The sequence below is a fragment of the Nothobranchius furzeri genome, chromosome 1 (assembly GCF_043380555.1).
Source record: "Nothobranchius furzeri strain GRZ-AD chromosome 1, NfurGRZ-RIMD1, whole genome shotgun sequence".
Lineage (NCBI taxonomy): Eukaryota > Metazoa > Chordata > Actinopteri > Cyprinodontiformes > Nothobranchiidae > Nothobranchius > Nothobranchius furzeri.
In genome coordinates, this window is record NC_091741.1 from 103,157,575 (window position 1) to 103,181,924 (window position 24,350).

The window sequence follows — 24,350 nt, forward strand, 5'->3', positions numbered from 1 at the left end:
CGTGTGGACGAACCAAGGCGCAAAATAACTGCCCATGAACTGAGAAAAGTCAAGGGTGCAGCTGCCAAGATGCCACTTGCCACCAGTTTGGCCATATTTCAGAGCTGCAACATCACTGGAGTGCCCAAAAGCACAAGGTGTGCAATACTCAGAGACATGGCCAAGGTAAGAAAGGCTGAAAGACGACCACCACTGAACAAGACACACAAGCTGAAACGTCTGGGCCAAGAAATATCTCAAGACTGATTTTTCTAAGGTTTTATGGACTGATGAAATGAGAGTGAGTCTTGATGGGCCAGATGGATGGGCCCGTGGCTGGATTGGTAAAGGGCAGAGAGCTCCAGTCCGACTCAGACGCCAGCAAGGTGGAGGTGGAGTACTGGTTTGGGCTGGTATCATCAAAGATGAGCTTGTGGGGCCTTTTCGGGTTGAGGATGGAGTCGAGCTCAACTCCCAGTCCTACCGCCAGTTTCTGGAAGACACCTTCTTCAAGCAGTGGTACAGGAAGAAGTCTGCATCCTTCAAGAAAAACATGATTTTCATGCAGGACAATGCTCCATCACACGCATCCAAGTACTCCACAGCATGGCTGGCAAGAAAGGGTATAAAAGAAGAAAAACTAATGACATGGCCTCCTTGTTCACCTGATCTGAACCCCATTGAGAACCTGTGATCCATCATCAAATGTGAGATTTACAAGGAGGGAAAACAGTACACCTCTCTGAACAGTGTCTGGGAGGCTGTGGTTGCTGCTGCACGCAATGTTGATGGTGAACAGATCAAAACACTGACAGAATCCATGGATGGCAGGCTTTTGAGTGTCCTTGCAAAGAAAGGTGGCTATATTGGTCGCTGATTTGTTTTTCTATTGTTTTTGAATGTCAGAAATGTATATTTGGGAATGTGGAGATGTTATATTGGTTTCACTGGTAAAAATAAATAATTGAAATGGGTTTATATTTGTTTTTTGTTAAGTTGCCTAATAATTATGCACAGTAACAGTCACCTGCACACACAGATATCCCCCTAAAATAGCTAAAACTAAAAACAAACTAAAAACTACTTCCAAAAACATTCAGCTTTGATATTAATGAGTTTTTTGGCTTCATTGAGAACATGGTTGTTGTTCAATAATAAAATTATTCCTCAAAAATACAACTTACCTAATAATTCTGCACTTCCTGTATATATATATTGTGTATATATAATATATATATAATATATAATATATATATTATCTATCTATCTATCTATCTATCTATCTATCTATCTATCTATCTATCTATATATATATATATATATATATATATATATATATATATATATATATATATATATATATATATAATTTATAAATATATATACCGTAAATCCTCTAATACAGGCCCGGGCCTGTATTTGACTCAAGCTCATCAAGCTCCAGGCCTTTATTGGAAGGAGGGCCAGTATTAGAGGCAGGCCTCTATTTCTATTTGAGCAAAATGAACTAATGGTTCGTTGGAGTTTTTGACAATTAATATTGAGCCCACATTTTCAAAGTTAAACACATTTCTTTTAACAATGGTAGTTTCTGCTTCAGCCCTCTCCCCCCTCCCCCTGCGCAGCGGCCCCAAACTCACTGATGCGCCTGCAGCCCCTCAGAGTTCCTGCTGCTCTAAACATTAAAATAATTATTTCATTTTCTGTTCCTCACTTCTGATTACCTTCAATGGTGTCTGTTTGTTGCAACCACCAGGTACAAAAACTAACTTGTTTTTATTTGACTATTTTTCTGTCCTGTCTGTTTATTATCTTCCTGCATCTCCTCTCAATCCTAAAGAAAAACTGCTACCTGGGTTCATTTATATTCACCTTATGAGTTACCTTTGAACTGCAGTTCTAAAAGATCTACCGACCGCAAAAACAGCGGAGTGCTCGCTGCTTGCCGGCCGCATCAGTGATCGGTGCGTCACCGGATGACAAGTTGATGCGCCCCGCTCCACAGCGAAACGCATCAGGCGCAAATAAAAGACAGAAAACATCAAAGGAAATGAACCGACATGAATGATCGCGTGTTAAATAATTTGGCAACACCTGATTGTTACTGTGGCCGTGCTCAGGAGGCAGATTACCGACCGCAAAAACAGCGGAGAGCTCCGTGCTTGGTGGCCGCATCAGTGATCGGTGCGTCGGAGGACAAGGTGATGCGCCCCGCTCCACAGCAGCGAAACACATCAGGCGCAAATAAAAGACAGAAAACATTAAAGGAAATGAACTGACATGAACGATCGCGTGTCAGTACCGACGCTCTGGCAGAGCGCAATGCCCACCCCCCCCCCCCCCCCCCCGAGCGCAGGAGCTTGTCACCTGCTGACAGCAGGCTGCTGTCTTTTCCGAGGACTGCATCTTGCCGGTAATTATCACGTGACAGCGACTAGTCGATGACAGGCATAAAAAGTCACTATAGTGAAGTCGACTAGTTCATACAACCCCTATTGCTCCCCAGAGTGGTCTGCAGCGCACGTTCTCTTTGAACTTGATATCAAATTTTCGCCTCCTCTTCGTCTCCGCACGGTTAAAGTTACCCTCGCGGTCTATCACTGGCAAATCAAAAGTGAGACGATGACACAACCGCCCCGTACTTGCTTGTTACCACATTCCACCCGGCCACAATAAGAGACCGGCCATTATTCACCTCCGCCGACTCCGACGCCGGCCAAAATTGGAGACCCGGCCTTTAAATGAATACCGGCCTGTATTAGAGGGTTTACGGTAAGCGCTGATCCTGCTGCCGTGTATTTGATTGTATTCACATTTGCTAAATCCCTCTTTTGATGTAAAAACTGCATTTAAAATTATGAAAATTCTATGTTTCTCCACAGGAGTGTGTGTGTGTTTGTTCATTTTCATCTCTCTAGTCCGTTTAGATACACAAAAATAACACATTTATCAGTCGTGATGTTTTGTTTTGAAAATTTTCTTTTGTTTTGTTAAATTCATCGGGCTGGCTCTTCTGTTTTGGTTTGACTTCCTGCCAGAATTGACACGGCTCACTCACGGCTTCAAGAAAAAACTTAAGAGCTCAAGCCGAAACGATCACTGCATGGCACAAGCCTTCGTGGCGCTTTGCAGCTGATGTGACCGAGAGCGTAGGTTAACAAGGGCGCTGATTAGAACCGCTCGTTCCACAGCGCTTTGCAGCGCATTGTCGCACTTCCATGTCTGGAGTGTTCCGGGCATAAGTCTCTTTCCTTTCTGGTCGGTTCATGGGTCCCCAGAAAAACGAAAAAATGAATGCAAGTCAATGGGGATAAAAACACTATTTTCTAGTCCGCTCAGCCTTACGCCCTGGATCGCACATATTTTGTACTGCAATTTAAATGAAAAGTAATGATGGGTGTTTCGACCACGCCAGTCACGTACAATGAGATTTATTAGCTTGTAAAAGTTTGTAATTAGCAAGACTACACACCAGAAATCGGCACGTCGCATATATGACGTCACCACACAACAATCTCCTCTACCCTAATGTAGCTGCTACTAACCAAAAGGCCAGATTTATGGTGGTTCTTTCCTCCTGTGTGAAGTTCGCTGAACTTACAGCCCTTTCCCCTTACTTTTCTCTGTGTCTGGTTTGATGATGTCACTTTCATGAAGCGCATTTGTAGTCCTGGACTTATTTTCACACAAAAACTAAAATAGTGTTTCCCCCTGTTCGAAAGTAAGTGGGTTCTTGGTATCAAAATGTGTATTTAAAATTCACAGACATCATATGTGAAATCCATGGCACATAACAAAAGGAATTAGAAAATAGCGTTTTTAGCCTCATTGACTTGCATTAACTTCTTCGTTCTTCCAGGGACCCATGGTCTGGAAGTAGATGGGCGTGACTTAGGCTCCCTCCGTGTGTGGTCTCATCCTTCCAAGCTTGGGTTCTCTACCGGAGGCCTGGGAGCTTGAGGGTTCTGCACAGTATCTTAACATCTCCTAGAACTGCACTCAGTGTTGCCAACTGTTTTTGACTGAAAGTAGCTGAAGTTCCCCCCAAACGTCGCTAGATGTCACCAGATGACGTCACGTGCAAATTTGCATATTGATGACGTCATCACGCCACAGTGGCGTTCTTTTTCCCCATTGCATCTACAAGAGATATATAAATATGCTGAAGATTTTTAAAACATGTTGGTCTTTTTAGGACTAAAAGGGAGGAAAATAATAAACTATGTGTTAATGTTATTAATTAGTATGATTAAAATGGCCCAAATTGCTTTGATATGTAAAATAAATTCCAAAAGTATCAATAAAGTGACATTAAGACAGATATGGTGTGGTGATCCAAACAGTTCTGTTATAGGATATACATCAGACCTTCTGCTCTCCTCATTCTCACAGACATTTTCCTAAAAAGCTGGGGTTTTTACACCTCATAGTTTCTCAACTTCTCTGTTGTGTTTTCTCTCCATCGTGATAATAACGGTGCACCGAGCAAAAGGGAGTGGGTGTCTCATGGTATAACCATCCGTGTCACTGAAGGAGACTCAGATGAGCCACAGAGCTGCGTGTGTAAACGGGACGGTAGTTGAAACTCCAGTTGACTTTATTTGCCAAATGCAAAGTGTCTGACGGCTGCAGACCCAGAGATCGCAGGTTGACGCCTGCACCGTCTCTAGTAGAAGCGTGAGTCTGCAGCAGCAGCAGATGTAAATCGGCGGTCTCCAGCTCTGCAGCTGTACCTTTGTCTTCGGCCAGGCTGAAAACGGTTTATGATTGGTCAGTCCTCGTGCACATGTGCAGATTATTGTTCTCTTTCCTTTCTCCTGGAAGAACGGTTCAGAGAGCAAATGGTTTAATTGTTGCTAATCTGTAAGGAATATCTACAAGAAAGTTCTACAGAAAGTGGCAACGATTCCTCAGAAATGTCGCTAGGTTTGTCGCTAGGCGCTTTTTGGGAAAAAAAAAGTCGTTGAGGGGGGTCAAAAAGTCGTTAGGAACAGCGACACAGTCGCTGAGTTGGCAACACTGACTGCGCTTTTCTGAACTGAGATGTCAGATGATTTTCCTGGGATCTGCTTTAGCCACTCCTCCATTGTGGGGGTTACTGCCCCGAGTGCCTCGATGACCATGGATGTCTTCACTCTCCAGGCTTTCTCAAGTTATTCTTTGAGATCCTAGTACTTCTCTAGTTTCTCGTGTTCCTTTTTTTTATGTTGCCATCACTTGGTATTGCCACATCAACCACAACAGCTGTCCTCTGTTGTTTGTCCACCACCACAATGTTCGGTTGGTTCGCCATCACCACATTAGACCAGCTCATCAGCCATTTCAGTTATCTGTCTGTGGTATATCGCATGTAGGGCTTTGTCCTCCCATGATGGTATTTCCAGCATCTTCTCCTCTGTGTGGCATTGTCTGAGACATTCACTGAGAATGTCAGCTGTTGGGGCCTTATCCTTGATGTACTTATGGATCTTGGATGTTTCATTCTGGACAGTGGTTCTCACACTCACTCCTTCCCTACAGCTAGTGTCATGATCATGCCCTGATCTCTGTGTTTTCCTGTCTCCCTGCAGCAGCAGTAATCAAGCTGATTAATTCCACCTGTGCTACTCCCTATTTAAGCACCTGGCTCCTGCTGCTCAGTGCGGGATTGTCTGCTGACCTGTCACAGTCCTTTGAGTGTTTGAACTTGTCTGCCTGCCTGCCTGCCTGCCTGCCTGTTTATTACTGACCTCTGCCTCCTGACCACAGAACTTGTCTGCCTGCCTGCTTATTACTGACCTCTGCCTGCCAGACCACGGAACCTGTCTATTGCCTAAGTCCCAGCCTGAATCGGAGTAATCACCTTTATCGGCAGCCCTCACCAGTGAACACTGCTGCTGTTTTCAGGAGGTCAGTTACTCTTCACATTAAGGCATTTGAATCATCTCCCTCGCTGACTGTTTTCTGCCTCCCAGGCCACGCCGCCCAGAACTGACTCCAGCAGGTCCCGATCGCTATATCAAGTCCTTCAATAAAAATTTATAACTTTCTCTGTGTGGCTGTTGTTGGATCCGGCTAATCGTAGGTCTAACCGTGACAGCTAGTGTACAGTCTCAATGTGCTGGATTTGGGATGGAACCCTCCATTTATAGTTAGGACCTTCCATGTCTTAACATATGTGGTCTGTGTTTCTTCCTTTGGACAGCTTATTCTTCCTCCAGGATTATTGGCAGGGCCAGCTATCTGTTTATTACTCAGATCTTGTTCTTGCCATTGAGCTGATTTCTTAGGAATTGCCTTACTCCATGTGGCTTCGTTGCCATTTGCTTGTGGGATACCAAGGTACATGTAGCTGTCCTCAATGTCTGCTATTGTTCCTTCTGGGAGGGAGACCCCTTCTGTGTGGCACAACTTCCTATTCTTTGTCACGATTCGACCACACTTCTCAAGTCCACATGATATTCTGATATCAGTGCTGTAGATCCTTGTGGTGTTGATCAGTTGGTCAATGTCTTGCTCACTCTTGGCATTCAGCTTTATGTCATCCATTTAGAGGGGGTGGCTGATTGTGCTTCCATTCTTGAGTCAGTATCCATAGCCAATCTTGTTGATTATTTGGCTAAAGCCGGGCGTACCCTGTGCGACTTTTTCACTCGCAGCGTTCAGCTTCAGCTCAAACTGTACGACTTCCTCGCAGAGCAGATCTCACGAGTCAGGTTCTCACACTGCACGACCCAGTTCTCGCATGCGACCTGACTGCTCACACTGTACGTCTGGTAGCAACACGTCGGCCCTAAAAATATGCTAAAAATAGCAGTTTTTACTCAACACGTCAGACTTTTTTGTCTTGTCTTGCCTGTTGTCCTTCGGGAGTACTGCAGGAGGACACACAGGGATTTATGGGGTTGGATGAGGAAAACGAAATAAAGAAAGTAAATCTGTGTTTTGTGATCAGTTTAATTTGACATGAACATGACAAACACGCTTTCTTGACAATCTTTGTGAGGAAAAAAACGTGTAGAAACAAAAACGAACAGCGTGTGTTATTATGGAAATAGCGAGCGAGCGGCGTTGATGCAGGATTGCGCGCGCATGCGCCGTGAGCGGTTCTGATACTTTTTGGGTCGCAGCTGCTCGCAGCGCCGCTTCAACAGTGCGATACCCTCACAAGGGACGAGCGAAATTTTAAAAACGCCAGAAGTCCGTGCGATCTCACGACTGCTGATCGGTAGCTGGTCACGTGGTGTTAATCGCCTCTCGTAACCCCCTGTACACTACACGACCGCTCGGCGCAAAACTCGCCCCGATGTCGTGGATTCTCGCACGACTGGAAAATCGGCTCAAAAAAGTGAAAAAGTCGCACAGTGTACGCCCGGCTTAAGGGGGGTTCAGACCTATGAGAACAGCAGTGAGGATAGTGCGTCCCCTTGGTATATGTCCCATTTGATGGAGACGTGCAATTGGCCTCAAGGGTGGTTTTCCACAGCCCCGTTGAGTTTGCAATGAAGGCTCTCAGTGTCCTGCTGTTTACATATGTACAGTACAGGCCAAAAGTTTGGACACACCTTCTCATTCAATTTATTTCAATGACCATTGGGAGATTCTTACTGAAGGCATCAAAACTATGAATGAACACATGCGGAGTTATGTACTTAGCCAAAAAAGGTGAAATAACTGAAAACATGTTTTACATGCTATTGTTTTCCAAAAGTCGCCCTTTGCTCTGATTACTGCTTTGCACACTCCTGGTATTCTCTTGATGAACTTCAAGAGCTAAATGTATTTTGGGTCAGCCTCTCCAAGCGCTACACTCAGTTTCAGCTCATACCCTCAGGGCGTTGTTTTTATGTACCCTCTCAGAAAACAAATAGTTTTCCTAACTCTTTGCATTCTGTTATTGACCTGTTAAACTTTAAAAGAGGTGTGACCAAGAAACTCGGACCCTGGGTATGAGAATGTTGTGAGGGCTGCTCATCACTAGAGCCTCTATGTTTAATGTCATGTTGGTAGGGATACATTGATTGATTGATGGTTTGACTGATTGTTGTTTGTATAATGTGTTTTTTCTTGTTTTTTTTTTTATGGTTTTATGTTTTTTATGGTATGCTACAACTACATTTCCCTTTGGGACCAATAAAGTTTTCAGAATCTGAATCTGAATCTGAAATCCCACGCACCCTCCCGGATCCAAGTCCATCCCCTCTTGAGGAAACTGGTTCCAGAGCCAGAGCCATGCTTTGATGTGAGTCAAACTATATCTAGTCGGAACTTTACAACATCACACACTAACTCAAGCTCCTTCCCCACCAAAGAGGTGACATTGAACGTGCCAAGACCTAGCTTCTGTAGCCAAGAATCAGACCGCCAAGGTCCCGCCTCCGGTCACCACTCATCACACATGGCACCCAACACGAGCTGAGGTCTTGGCCCCTCCCACAAGTGGTAAGCCCATGTTTCCTCTTTGGTCTGTGTCCTGCCGTGCTCCATGGGTGAACATCTGGCCACCAGGCGCTCGCTGACATGCCCCACCTCCAGGTCTTGCTCCAGAGGGGGGCCCCGGTGACACGAGTATGGGCGAGGGAACACTGTTTCCATTAGTTTTATTCCTCATAAAGGGTCTATGGGCTGCGCCTTGTCTGATCCCTCACCTAGGACCTGTTTGCCATCTGTGGCTGATTCCTCCATCTTTAATTCTTCCATCTTAGTTCTACTTGACATCCTGTATCCATCAAATAGTTATGAGCAGCTGCCGAGCAGATGAAGCGCATAAAGTTAACTTATTATAAGGTTTATAAGTTAAACGTAGGAGCGCACATAAACGACTGCTTTAAGACATCAAGACGCCAAATTAAGTCCCTAAAGATAATATTAAAACTGAAAAGTCACATTAAAGATTTTATTTAAAGGTTTTTCTTCCCTTTGTCAACCTGAGTTGTCAAATGTGACTGACATGAAGAGATAAACAGCTGTCACAGGAAACAGTCAGAGCTCTTCAACAACTCTAAAACAAAACAAATATATATATATATATATATATATATATATATATATATAAAATTATCCACCAACCTATCAGTGTCATGCATCTCCTACCCACCCAAACCCATCGTTCTTTGGCCCGGCTCAGGCCCTGACTTACTGAAGTCGGTGCCTGTAAGTTGAGCCAGGATACGGAAAGAGCGAGACTGGGTGGTACCGGTGCGGGGCTGCCAGTCCTCCGTGTCCTCAATCAGCCTCTTCTTGCTGCGGTCATTTGGGATAAAACAGGGAACACTGTCCCCCCTGAGGCCGTGCCTGCACACACAGCCAGCAGCAGCAACACCCAAGTGAACAGATGGTCATGAAGGCAGCATGCACACCACTGAGAGAATTAATGGGTTTGTAATAATGAGTCACTGTCAGCTCCCGTAAACGGATATTACCATATCACACTTACAGCAGTGGGAGAAAAGCCAACAGACCCAAGTACCTGCTCTTACTGACGGGAAACACTTATTCAGGCTGTTATTTTTGATAAAACAACACAAAAGCAGCTAAATAAAGGGTTTTCCTTTCAATCATCTCTCCAGCACAGCTCCAGGTCAACTGAAGCATGCATTTACCAGCAAGCTAGTGGAGAAGAAATGATGAATGCTAACTAATGAACTGCCATCTTTGTTCTGTAGACCCAAATGCCGAATGCACCAAGAAGCACCTACTCCTTTCCATCTCTTCCTAAACAACCTGACTATAATAACCTAATAAAGCTCACAACCAATCCATCATGCAGGTAGTTCTTACTTAGACTGCAGGTAGATATCATCATAATAAGTTGCTTCACCCCTGTGGGAAAAGACCAGACACCAGGTGAGAACTTCTGTACCAAGTTAGAACTCAAACACATCAAACAGAATGGAAGAATAAACATCCAAGTCAAATTCATGAAGCTGTTGGCTTGCCTAGAAATAAAGAATGATAAGGTAAACTGCTTCGGCTTTTCGGGTATGTGAACTTTCAGGGGAAACGGGCCTTCCATCATGCTTTGATGGACTGATTTAGCAGTAAATCCAAAATAAATCTCACTCTAGTCTTTTATACATTTAAAATCTTTTAGGTTATTTTAAAACCTCGCTGTGTTTCCCCAAGAAAATTTTGCGCACGCGTAATGCTTCGCCTCCATGTGTCATCTTAAAATCGGAGTGTGTGTGTGTGGAACATTTCTCTTTTGTGTGTCTCCCATGAGTAGAGTGTGGATTTCATAGCAGTGGTGCTGGTATTTCAGGCATGGCGCCACGCATTAGCCTATTTAGGGGAAACACTGTCTCTTTGCTGGTTTAAAAGAACAAATACATGAAAAGGATAAAAATGATTAAAGTTGTGTAGAAAATACTCCAAATGACAATTCTGGTGGTGAACAAAACAAAGATATAGGTTAGACTGTAAAAAGAAATATACTAACTTGTCTAGAGCGTCCATCTGTGGAGTTAAAAGAAAGAAGTGAGAAAAAATGGTCAAAAGTTTGGGTAGAAGAAGAAACAGAACATGTCAATACGTGACAGAAAGTTTGTACTCAACTGAAGATGCTACAAAATGCAGAAAGCATGCACAAAGTGACACGAGACATGCTGTTATCGTCAATAAGCTTTGGCTGTCAAGTCATCTGCCAGACTCACAAGATCACAAAATGTCTTGAGACTTAGGTCACGTTTTGTTTATGACATCTGTCATTTAAAAAGTCTATAGACAGTGTTTCTTCTCCGTTTTTAGCTCTGTTGCTGTTTACCTTCACAAAATGCAGCCAAAACTTTTTTTTTCAGTATTTAATAAGTCTGCAAAACTCTGAGTTGTTTTGTAAACAAAGTTTGTGAGTGAGGGAGCAGCCAAAATCTGACATGAACAACAGCAGCAGGATGAACGGGGTTTTGCGGTTCATATTTTTTCAGTTTTTTTTTCTGGATTCCAGTCCAAAAGTAGAGCTATCACACATGCAACTAGCTCATCAGTTTCATGCTTAAGAGTGCTGCTTTATAGCAAAGCCAGAGGATGCCGCCAGTCCAGTGGCTGGTGTCTATATTAGGTGGAGTCTGCCACTCACACACCAGTGTTACAGAAAGGAGGTGACCCACTTTCTAAACCATGTTCATTGAAGGCTAAATGATCGCTATCCATTTTTTTCATCAAACTATCTTGGTTGATCTTTAATACAAAACTGTGCAGTTTAATTAGATTAAGAGTGAGTAAGAGAGCTTTTAATGTCGACTTTTTTGCTTGACATACAAAGGACTCAAAATTCAGCTTTTCACTATACCATACACAAACAAAACACAAAGGCATGACAGGACAGTACATGACAAAACACAAGAGTAACAATAAATAAGGTGCAGTAGTATAAAGAAAAACACTTAACTTAAGATTGAAAAAGATAATATGTTTAAATGTAATAAAATGTTCCTGTGTTAAAAATGTTTTTGTGAGGAGACATTGATTAATTTCAATTCAATTCATTTTTTTATATGGCGTCAATTCATAACAAGAGTCATCTTGTCACTTGACAAAGTAAACATTCCAGATATTCTAACCGTAACCCTAACCCGAAGGAAAACTCCCTTTTTAACAGGAAGAAACCTCCAGAGGATCCTGGCTCAGTATAAGCAGCCATCCACCACGACTCACTGGGGACCCCCACACCATCACAACCATCAACACACACATACACACACACACAAACAACATTCACTCATCTAAAGGACTATTAGGAACGCTACACTAATACGGTGTTTGACCCTTTTTCTCCTTCAGAACTGCCTTAATTCTACGTGGCGTTGATTCAACAAGGTGCTGAAAGCATTCTTTAGAAATGTTGGCCCATATTGATAGGATAGCATCTTGCAGTTGATGGAGATTTGTGGGATGCACATCCAGGGCATGAAGTTCCCGTTCCACCACATCCCAAAGAAGCTCTATCGGGTTGAGATCTGGTGACTGTGGGAGTCGTTGTAGCACAGTGAACTAATTGTCATGTTCAAAAAACCAGTTAGAAATGATTGGAGCTTTATGACATGGTGCATTATCCTGCTGGAAGTAGCCATCAGAGGATGGGTACATGGTGGTCATGAAGGGATGGACATGATCAGAAACAATGCTCAGGTAGCCCGTGGCATTTAAACGATGCCCAATTGGCACTAAGGGGCCTAAAGTGTGCCAAGAAAACATCCCCCACACCATGACACCACCACCAGCAGCCTGCACAGTGGTAACAAGGCATGATGGATCCATGTTCTCATTCTGTTTATGCCAAATTCTGACTCTACCATTTGAGTGTCTCAACAGAAATCGAGACTCATCAGACCAGGCAACATTTTTTCAGTCTTCAACTGTCCAATTTTGGTGAGCTCGTGCAAATTGTAGCCTCTTTTTCCTATTTGTAGTGGAAATGAGTGGTACCGGTGGGGTCTTCTGCTGTTGTAGCCCATCAGCCTCAAGGTTGTGCATGTTGTGGCTTCACAAATGCTTTGCTGCATTTCTCGGTTGTAACGAGTGGTTATTTCAGTCAAAGTTGCTCCTCTATCAGCTTGAATCAGTCAGCCCATTCTTCTCTGACCTCTAGCATCAACAAGGCATTTTCACCCACAGGACTGCTGCATACTGGATGTTTTTCCCTTTTCACACCATTCTTTGTAAACCCTACAAATGGTTGTGCGTGAAAATCCCAGTAACTGAGTAGATTGTGAAATAATCAGACCGGCCTGTCTGGCACCAACAACCATGCCACGCTCTAAATTGTTTGAATCACCTTTCTTTCCCATTCTGACATTCAGTTTGGAGTTCAGGAGATTGTCTTGACCAGGACCACACCCCTAAATGCATTGAAGCAACTGCCATGTGATTGGTTGATTGGATAATTGCATTAAGGAGAAGTTGAAGAGGTGTTCCTAATGATCCTTTAGGTGAGTGTATATACCAAGTAGTGTTTCTATGGTTACATTGTGATTTCTTAGTAGATATTCCATTAAGTAAGAGAAACTTTATTGTATTTATCTTGGTGAATCTGTAATTAATTCAACAGGTCAACTAGTAATAGCACATTCCATGTCAAAGAAAGTAAAATGTTAAGGTAATAAAAGTAATAATAATAATAATAATAATAATAATAATAATAATAATAATAATAATAATAATAATGAAAGTTAATAAGCAGCTGTAACAGTAATAGTGGTAGCAAATATGTGCAACTTTTCCATAATACCAAGGTAGTAATTGGCATGTTGGCTACATATAGGCATGTAAAATGTTTTCTTGCTTTCTAGCGACACCACACAGCTACGGGGTGAGATTTGGAGCAGCAGAGTGATCGGCAAATGTAAATGAATGAAAACATTTTAAAAAGTGGTCAAATGGAGCCTAAGATGGCAATAATCAAATGGTGCGCAGGGACAGATCCCTGTCTTTTCCAGATCTAATGGGAACATTTCAAGAAAACAACATTAAATTGTACCCAAAAGGGTTAAGACAGGAAATATCTTTCATATTAAACAAATATCAGCCCACTTGTAGGCTATTCCTCACTGGAACGATCCGGTGTTCTGTCAGAACTCCTGTTTAAGGAAAACCCGACAGGTGTGCCTCTGGCCGTTATGTGCAGTTTATTGGTTCACAGATGTACAGTTGAGTGTGACACAATTAATACACCAACAAGTATTTCTAAAACAAATTAAAGTAAGCCAGTCACTACACAAGCAGCAAAAGAGAGTAGGACACGCACTTAATTTACAATCACCGTATGTGATGCTGAAAGAAAAAGATGCATCACCTGCGTTATTGAATGATTTGATTAATTAAACAAAACAACTTGCTAATAACTTATGGCCACGAGTTAAGTTTTTTTCCTCAATGTCAGGTGACAGACACTGTATAAATCAACTAAAATGCTGCTTAGAAATGACCAAATTCTAAGATGTTTACACACAAAATACTTTGCAGGAAATAATAAAACAAATATATAAAAAATATTAATTACTGCCGACACCACCGGGAGTTGAGCCGGTATCAGAACTTGGCAAAATGAGATGAAAGGCAGTCACTTTAATCACTGGACTATCAAGACCAGTACAAAAAAAGCCTTGCTTAAGACGCTGTTGTTGGTGCATTTTGTCGGAGCTTGCATGGACTGAGCTTCACTGAAACGAACCATTTCATTTCCGGTTCTGAATTCAGGCTGATGACATCTCAATAACCAGCTTTTTGAGTTTTTTTTGTAGAGTGGCTGGGCTCTCCCTTAGAAATAGCATGAGAAACTTGGTCATCTGGGAGGGGCTTGGAGTAGACCCGCTGCTTCTCCACATTGAGAGAAGCCAGTTGAGGTGGCTCGGGCATCTATATAGTTTGCCTCCTGGATGCCTCCCTGTTGAGGTTTTCCCAGCACGTCCAACCAGGGGAAGGTCCAAAGAAAGACCCAGTACACATTGGAGGGACTGTGTTACTCGGCTCGCCAGGGAACGCCTTAGGATTCCCCCGGAGGAGCTGGCTCATGTGGCCGAGGAGAGGGAAGTGTGGGCCTCCTGTTTAGTCTCCTGCCCCCGCGATCCGACTCTGGATAAATGGCAGAACGGACATCCACCCATCCATCCATCCATCTGGTAGTATTTAATCATATACTGTGTTTACCTTTACTCTCAATAATTTAAAATAGCATGATATGGAACCTTTAAGAGGTAATTATGTGTTCACGAATGCCTCTGCTCTGAGGAGCTGGATGTGTGACTAAAGGTTTAGAGTTCATGAGAGCTGAAGCTGCAATGACAAATGCAGCTTTATCTCAGCTGTCTGCTGGACTTCTTTGATAAGTCACTGTTAAGAGCAAAATGTCATTCTGTCTGTGCTTTAGCGTGGCAGAAATGTTGCAAGAAAAAATAGCTCATCTTGTGTTTGTACTACAGCACTGTTAAAATCTTCCGGTGCCCAGATCAATATATTGGGATGTCAAAAATCTTTTATGTAGCACCACTTAAGATAAAAATCACGAAGTGCTTAACCAAAAAGGCTGAAGCATGCTGGTGGCCATCATTGTCTGAAAAAAAAAAGCTATTTGTGTTGCTCATAAGTTTGAACTGTCAGTGTTTGTTTCTTTGACAAATGATTCTCACAAGGAGTGGCTGACACCCAACCAAAGACCCCCCCCCCCCCCCCCCCCCCCCAAAATAAAATAAAAAACAAACAAAAATCTATATCTATACAATTTATACGATTCACGCGAACATCATATTTGGCTCCAAAAACTGTGATTCTTGCCAAGAAGCAACAAGTTTGCTGGTATGATATTTACAGCTATACTATGTTTATGTTTATTTGTTTGGCAGACGCTTGTATCCAAGGCGACTTACAATTTACAACCTATAGGGCATGTTGTGATCTGTGGGGGAAACCGGAGTACCCGGAGGAAACCCACGCATGCATGGGGAGAACACGCAACTCCACGCAGAAAGGCCGCAGCCGAGTTTCGAACCTGCGACCTTCGTGCTGCGAGGCAACAGTGCTAACCACTGCGCCACCATGCAGCCTGTTACTATGTTAGAACATTGTTAAAATGCATGAAAAATGTTTTCAGCTAGCAGATTTACCATTGTAGCTTTACCTGGTATACTCTATCTTCCCACATTAATGCAACATTTCAACGGTATTCATGAGTAAAAATACTTGAAAACAAAATCAACAACTTTATATAGTTTTTGGGTGAGACCCTTGTAGTGGTCTCACCCAAATGGTCTGTTTTTCAATCCACAGGTCACCTCTTCATTATCGGTCATTTGGAGACATAAGTGTCCAACTGGAGCTCTAATCTACAGAAGAGACTGCTGCTTCAAGGTCCTCCTAGGCTCACTCTTATCTAAGACTGGTTTTTATTCACAGCACAAGACAGAAGAACTTTTAAAACTTATAAGTTAAATAATCATTAAATAAACGTTTGTTTATTGTCACTTATAATAATTATAATATAAATGAAATGCTTTCATTAATCTGTGCTTGAATGACTGAAGTTTGAGATGAATGTTATATTATTAAACTGATTTATATATGGATCAGTAATGTGGATATGACAAGGCCATCACCATCTACACTCACACAAGGTTCATAAAGGACAAATTAAAGTTAAGTCAAACACGTGACACATGATTAGGGCTGGGCGATATGACGATTTTAGACCGTTTTACGATCCACACATCTGACGGTCTGTCATTTTTGAGAGACCGTTTTATCACGATTCACAGCTCTGCTGTTGAATTTCTGCCTCTGAATGAAAAGGGAACTTACCCCAGGCGAATGACACGCCTTTGTTTGACCCTTAACCAATCAGAATGAGTCATAGTAATATATTAGTGCCCCGCTTGTTTTCATTTGTGTGTGAACAAACATGGCTTCGCCGCGGCTGAGCGACAAGTTTTCGTTCCGAAGAGGAACGCAGGGTTTCCTTAGCGCGCGGCGCTAACAACTTAGTGACGTGACATGTCTCGGAGGAAGCGTAAAAACACGTTGGACGCTTCTTCTGAAGCAGGAAAATAACACCGCAGAGCACGACGTCGCCTCGGCTCGTTCACCCTCTACCGAGCCGGTGTCGGTACCGGACTGAGCTCGGTCACTGGGTCCTTGGAGCTGCCCCGTGACTGCCTGATGGAAAACCAGCGGGTTTCATCAGACTCGTAGTTTCTTGTTTTTGCTGGGACCCCTGTATTTTACCGCTCCCTCCTGCAGTCTTCCCCTATTAACATTTAAAATGATTCTGTAAATCCGTGTATCAATAGAAACAATCTCTGCCTCTGCCAGCTGCAGTAAATGTAGTTTCCAAATAATAAATAAGAGGTGCATTCATCTGTGTATCTCCTTTGATCCGCATTAATGATATTCTCAGCACCAGAACAGTGAAGCAAAGAAAGATTCCTGAGTTTGTTAGTAATTTTATTTATTAGGTGCATCTAACCTGTTCTATTTTTCTCTGAAATGAGATCAAATCAGTGCTTCTATGGGTTGTCTCCAATCTGCACTGGAAAATGTTACTTTATTTAGAGACTTGTTGCAGAAAATATTCAGAATGCGCAGTTTTTTGCTACCACAAGCGATCTCTGGTCCAGCCGCACATCAGAGCCGTATTTGAGCTTAACTATCCACTACATGAGCAACTGGGAGCTACATAGTATTTTGAACAAGTAAATGTTTGCACAATACGTTTGCAATTGACATGTTTGCACTTTAAATATGTTTACGATTTTAATGTATGTTAAGTTACTTGAAAAACGAGAAAAACTGATTTTTGTAATTGTTTCTCTCAGGGCTTTTATCATCTCTGGTGTGAGTTTAAAATATAAGTGTGTTAGCACTGTGCTGATTATCCCTAATATGAATAAATGTTTATTTATTCAATGTTTCTCTTCTTTAATACGCAATTGAAGTTATGCTATTCATGGATAAAAAATCGTGATAAAATCGAAATCGTGATAAAATATTGGAAAAATCGTGATATTCTATTTTTGCCATATCGCCCAGCCCTACACATGATATTTTCTTACCTACAAATCAGAACGTCTGTATCTGAAAGAAGGCGTGGGTTTCTGAGATTCTTATCCCTTAACATGGCACGCTCTGATTTGTTAAGGAATTAATAAGAGAATATAAAAACAGAATCACTCTGGTGATTCAGCAGTTCGAGTTCAAGTCTGAGTCTGAGTCAGTGTTCCAGTTCTACAGAGTTCTAGAGGAAGCTACGGAAATGGCCGTCCGTAGTGACGTCTCTCTAACTAAGAAGCAGCCTTTGACATGTCGTCAAGGTCGTTGCAAGCTGACACAGCAATCAGTTTCTGCAGAACAAGCTGATTTTGTTCCGACTCCTTAAGAGTCTAGACGCAAATGTTTCCATCCAACCTGTGTGCCTGGTGACATCTCTGGACTAGAGAAGTCGGTGCTGTGGTCAATCTACTGGACCTGGGTGCTCAGAGGTCATCCGACCTCGATGACCTCCTGATCCGTGAAGAGGGTCTCCGAGAAGGGTGAGGTAGAACACAGTGTGATTGTGTCTGATGCTTTTTGATAAGAATCAACTTCATAGCTTAACGCAAACCAAATTCTTTTACACCCAGAACTCAGCTTTCCTAGATACGGTTGTTCTGATAACATTGCATTCACGCATAGGCACCGTATACCACATCTCCTCCATCTAGATGCATCCGCCACAGTAAATATTAGTTAACTTGTCATGTTTTAATTGTTTGGAAAATACATTCTTACTTTTACAACCCTGACTCTTTTCTTGAATCAAAACGAAGTGTTTACAATCCCTGAATAAAACAAAGAATCCTAGAATCTTCTGATTAAACACACAAAGACCAAGCAGGTTGATATTCTATATTTATATAGAGTACCACAGCTTATTGGTCATAAGTAGAGGTAATATACTGAGCTCTTAAAGCACTCAATTTACCAAATCCTACACCCTCACAAGAGATACATACCTAAAAGCAAATGTTGCTTCTAAAAGATGAAAAACACTACAAAGTCCAAGTTGTAACAGACGCCGTCTGTTTTGTGGCCACTAGGTGCCCTCAGCGTCCCTACCTGCTCTCCTAACTGATTTCAATCAGTGAGGCTCCCTGTTAAAAGGGAGCGTCAGGTGATATACAGGAGGGGGAAGTTCAGAAGAGAACAGGCAGTAGTGGTTGCTCTCCTCTTTCCCTCGTGTGTAAACATCTTAGAATTTGGTCACTTTACCTGTGTGTTATTGGTAAACTCTTCCTAGTTTCTAGAGCTCGTTAGTGTTTATTTTGGCATTCTCGTTAAGGAGATCTAGCTCACCCTTCTGGTGGAGTTTTTTTTTTTTGTGTGTTAATCCTGCTTTTTCCTTACCAGGTTTAAACCCCGGCGCTTTGTGTTTATTATTATCAATAACTTTAAACCCCAGTTTTGGATGACTTTTATGTGTTTGTGACCTTTTATCCTTTTCCTGCATAAAACAGTGACCCTTTTAGTTAAATAAACTCCTTTAAAAGAGAGAATCTTGGTTTGTTTCTGTTCACAACCACCTTTCTTTATGCCCTCTAACCAACATCATCTCCTAGTCGAGCTGGGGGCCGTAAATTAAGTGCAAAAATCATTAAAACATCCTGGTGATTTACAATAAAAACAATACATATTCATGTGTGATTTAAGGAAAAATGCTTCCATTTTGTGTTTTGAGAGCTAAACAATGTTTGGCATCGAGTGGAAAAGTTACTGTGCTGATGTTTGATGTTTGGGTGTACATTTAGCCATGTTTACTCCCAGTAATAATTCTGATTATGCCACATAAATCTGTCAGCACACAGCAGCAGTGACTAGGGATGTCACGGTGTGAAAATTTAACCTCACGGTTATTGTGACCAAAATTACCACGGTTTTCGATATTATCGCGGTATTTTTTTAAACGTGTTACATTTTCACACAATTAAATAAACCCTGTATGTCAGGAAATATTGTCCTCAGTTTGTCTAAATTTTGCCTAAAATGTGTTATTTTGTAATTATGTTGTTTATTTGTTTACATTTTTTCCCTTTAGTCTTTAAAATACCAATATTTGCCCATAACTTCTTATTTTTTGTCTCTTTGATGTCATCATATAAAAAATATTAGATCAGATGATACTCAGTACTCAAGTAGCCTTCTAATCAGATACTTTTTTACCCTTACTTGAGTAATAAACCCTATATCAGGAAAATATTGTCCTCGGTTTGTGTCCTTCCAGTGAGCTTTGCAGATGTGGGAAAATGTCATCAGGCAGTAATCATTGTTGAATTCATAATTATTCTCGGAGAGAGACCAACTCTTATATGCCCCTGGGAACCCCGTAATGCATAGCGTCATTTCAACATGGCGTGTCCGCGACACGGTTTATATGCAGGTAGCGGCGCTGCGGCTGCTTTATATAGCGACTCGTTGCATTCTCCCTCAACCCAAATCCTCGGATCACGCATTTTAGCTAAAACGCTAACGTTAGCTTGCCTTGCGTTGTCTGTAGAGTTGTGGGTGATGGTCACGCAGATGTGTCATGAGATTTGAAGCGTTGCTGCCTTTCACAGACACTTTTTCTGCACATGCTGCAAACAGGATAGCCGTCTTCTATCAACTGTCCCTCGGCATTCTTCAAATATCCAAAATATGCCCGTACTTTCGACTTTGTCTTCTTTGAGGGATAATAAATGTCCTGAGAGCTGCCGTCTCCTCCTTTGGCCATTATTTCAGCTTTATCTTCAAGAAAGTTTTGGTTGTAAACAACAAAGTGCTCATGTGCCGCCGGCAACTTCAGCAGATGATACGGTGGCTGGAAAGGGTCACCGCGCCTACACCGCAGCCACGGTAATCCACCGAGATAATATAGTTTTTTTTTTAAAACAAGACGGTTATTATTATTAGTCAAATTTTTTACCAGGGTTTACCGCTACACCGGTTACCGTGACAACCCTAGCAGTGACTGAACTAAATTCTTCTAAATCCTGTAAGAATAACTTTCTCTTTTTAAAGAGAAGCCAGAATAATAAGATTTCATAAAGAAAGAAAGAAAGAAAGAAAGAAAGAAAGAAAGAAAGAAAGAAAGAAAGAAAGAAAGATGTGTTAAAACCACATTAATCACATAGTAAGAGTGTTTGTTTTTCTACCTACCCATTCTGTGGCTGCAGAGTGCTGGCACGGCCCTGTGAGCTTGCAACGTTTAGTTTAGGCGCGTAGGCCACTGGTTTAATAATGGGTCCTGAGTTGGCACTAGTACCACCTGCTGCAAATGGCCTTGCCATGTTGTTAATGGTCGTGCTTGGGACAAAGAAGTACTTTGGCTGAACAGAGGACGCAGAAAGCGAGTCCTGCGGGGGTGTAGAAGAGGGAGACAATGCAGCACAGGGCACAACATGCAGTTAGACATTTGGCACACTCAGATTTAAAAAAAAAAAGTTTTGTTGTACAATCCGGTCAAGATCTTTCAGACTCTTGATGACTACTGTGTCCTGCAGCAGCAGCTCTGTCAAAGCCTGCAGGCTTTTCTCTCCACACACATAAGAAGTACAGACACCGCTATTTTATTTGTGCTGGCTGTCACTAAGGACTGGCCAGAGATATCTGCTGTTGCAGTTAAAATGACAGAGCTTAAAGTGGGAATGTGTTATATAAAACTGACGAGGCTCACTAATGAGACTTCTCATCGAGAATTAGGCATGGATTGCAGAAGAACGGCTATAAACAATAGAACATTGATTCTATTTTGTGTGTGCCAGCTGCTTTATTCTTAACAGCATGCTGCATTAAACACTTCATGCACCCAACACTTGCATGGTGCAGGAAGGAAACCACAGCAAATTCAAAAGGAAACATCTAGACTAAACCAACAATGGAGAGGGTAGATTAATCCAAACACAAAGTGGCACTTTTAATCTAATTGTGTGGAAGACTAAAAGAAATTTTGGAAGTAGTAGTCATTGTAGTAGTAGTAGTAGTAGTCATGCAGCACATCACAACAAACCATCCAGGTGTTCACAAATAGCTCAAAGCTCCAGGTGAACATGGTCTTACCTTCCCATCAGCCTCTTTGGGAGCTCTGAAGGACAAACACAAAGAGTAAAACAATCAGATGACACTTTCTGGTACTTAAATAGATCCAGGTTGAACATTCTGGCTTAGAAATAAATAAAATCATGCAATAAAAACAGCTGGGGGGTGTAATGTGTTGTAAGTGGTTACTTTTAATAAATTGTCAATAAAATATTAAGGTATTCAATAAAATGTAATATTCCATAAAAATGTATGTATAAAATACTGACAATAAATCATTATTAAATTCAGCAAGTACTCATTTGGTGTATTTAAGATTTGACATTAAGCATTATAAGATAAACATTTATGTTGATTCATTCGTTAATGTAAAGCAGTCAAGACATTATTAAGACTTTAGATAATTATTGTTTAAAGAGGATGCATCATAATTCTTCCTTTTTACATCTAAATCATTCAGTTGGGGTCTACATACAGTGCAACTGCTGATCTCCTCATTACTGTTGCCCTACAGACCCCTCATCTACCCCTGTTCTGAGGAGTCTGGGAATGAGCTGTTTTTGGTACTCTCTCTTTAAATCTGGAGGAGCTTCAAACCCCACTCCCCTCCATAAAGCAGACCTTACACTCTACCCCAGACACACATTTTCAAAAATTTTATTTAACCAGTTATTGACGCCTCCTAACGGTTAATAGCCGGTTAACCGGAGCCCCCCCCCAAAAAAAATTACGCTTTTTCCGTCTATTCTTTTTAAAATAATTCTAATGCACAACTTGAGGCCCATACCCATTACATTTATAAAAAATGAAAAGAGATTGTGATGAAGCTGAAATGTCCGTCAGACTCAGAGCTTGTTGCGATCATGTGCTTATAAGCGGATTCTGGAAACCACGGTTTTTAAAAAACACTTGAGTTTCCTAACACTTAACTAAATACTTACACTGATATTTCTTTATTTTACTAGTTCAATGAGGCGTCAGACGCAAGTAGGAACGTCACGGCAGACTGACTTGTTGCTGGTCTCTGTTCAGTTTGCTGCTCTACGTTCTACCAGGCTCAGCACTTTGATGTGAGGCTTATAGTGTTCCAAGAATGAAATAACTAAGAATAAACTGCTCCCACGCTGTGCTCTTTGGTAACTGTTTTATGGTTCAAGCACATTTGTTTGGTCATGTGACAAGCTAATTTTTCTTCTGCGGTTGCCCAGTAAAGATAATTTGATAGCAGCGCTCTTGCGGTCTCTAGTGGCACAAAAATTTCACCCAAGCGCAGCAGAAGGACTTGAAGCAGTTAATGGTCATCTTCCACTTTAAGCCCATCTAAGCATTTTTGAATAGCTTGACCTATATAAGAAGTATTTTGAATGTAATTATGACTGAGTTCTAATTATTAAAGCATGGTTTGGTGCCCAGGGGCGCAACTACCTACTTTTGGAGGGGAATGCAGACATATTTTATTCATTATATATCCTGTCCTGTCCAATCCATTATGAACAATGATCAACAGCGAAATCCACTGATGCATCCATACTGCTCAGTACCAGAAATGAACTCATCTCAGTTACCAAAAGAACCAGTCAGCTAGCAAAAATGCTGTTGAACACATGAGCGTGCAGAACTTTGCAAAACTACTAGACTCAATTTGAGGGACAAAGTTGAATCCAGCTGCTATTTATTTGTTGTTGGTGTTTATAGAAAGTGAATATATCTACAGAGATTTTAGGCTCAGGGCTGAGTTTTATACCTCAGGCCAACTAGATCATGACCTGTTATTAATAAGATGTTAAGGAAAATTTATGTTTATTATTTCTTGATCATGGACTCAATCAACTGAATGTAAATGTATTGCTCTATCATGCTCACTCTTTCAGACACACCCACACAAGCCACTCACACACACACACTCTTGACTTGTGACACACACACACACACAAACACACACACACAAACACACACACACACACACACACACAAAATCTCTCTCTCTCTCTCTCTCTCTCTCTCTCTCTCTCTCTCTCTCTCTCTCTCTCTCTCTCTCTCTCTCTCTCTCTCTCTCTCTCTCTCTCTCTCTCTCTCTCTCTCTCTATCTATCTATCTATCTATCTATCTATCTATCTATCTATATATATATATATATATATATAAACTCTGTGACCGGATGGCATTTTGCCTCGTGCATTTTGCCACAGTTATAACTGTTTGACTTGTCTGCTCATTGTCTCCTTCTCTCTTCACTATAAGAAATGGGTTATTGATAAACATATTGATAAAATCCATGACATTATTTGGTCCTTCGAAAGCCGGAGTCCCATCACCTCGCGGCGCCAAGGGCTGACGCCGGAAAACTGTAGACAACCTAAATGTTCTCTGGCACTGTGCTTTCACTGGGGGTCGGTGTGAGGATCTTGACGTTGCTGGGAGGGGATGCGGATCCACGAACTACTCAGGAAAGACCTGAGTGGAGAGATTTGGTGAGACAAGTTTGTTTGTTGTGTGTTTGTCTTTGTGGTACCGAGAGAAAATCCTAGGTGACCAGAGAATAAAGCGGTGTCATCCGCCATGATGAAGTAGACCGATGTGGTAACTATGAGATTAAGTGGTGCCGTCCGCCTTGAATAGGATGGTTTTTGACAGATTCTCTGAATGCTATATGTGTTTGGCTTGGTTTTAAGCATTTTGCCAGAGAATTAGAAACGTGCTCTGGTTATCTGTGTTGTTGTTTGTTTGTCTTAGATGTTGTCTGCTTTAATTATAGTTCGAATGGATGAGAGAGTGTCTGGACTTGCTTATTCTTTTACAAAGAAGGATATTGCAACTCATTTACACACGATTCAAGTTGGTGGCCAGACTTTTAAACT

At 41.8% G+C, this 24,350-nt stretch overlaps 1 protein-coding gene across 3 annotated transcripts in view; it reads right to left on the reverse strand.

Annotated features, from left to right (window-relative positions):
• Nucleotides 1-24,350, reverse strand: part of pdlim7 (PDZ and LIM domain 7) — a 138,211-nt gene that overhangs the window by 50,797 nt on the left and 63,064 nt on the right. For all 3 annotated transcript variants that reach the window (XM_054738928.2, XM_054738927.2, XM_054738930.2), the window contains 2 exons: nt 21,514-21,538; nt 20,614-20,810 (listed from right to left, as the gene is read on the reverse strand). In XM_054738928.2, the coding sequence (XP_054594903.2) occupies nt 20,614-20,810; nt 21,514-21,538 (222 nt within the window). The remainder of the gene's footprint in view (nt 1-20,613; nt 20,811-21,513; nt 21,539-24,350) is intronic.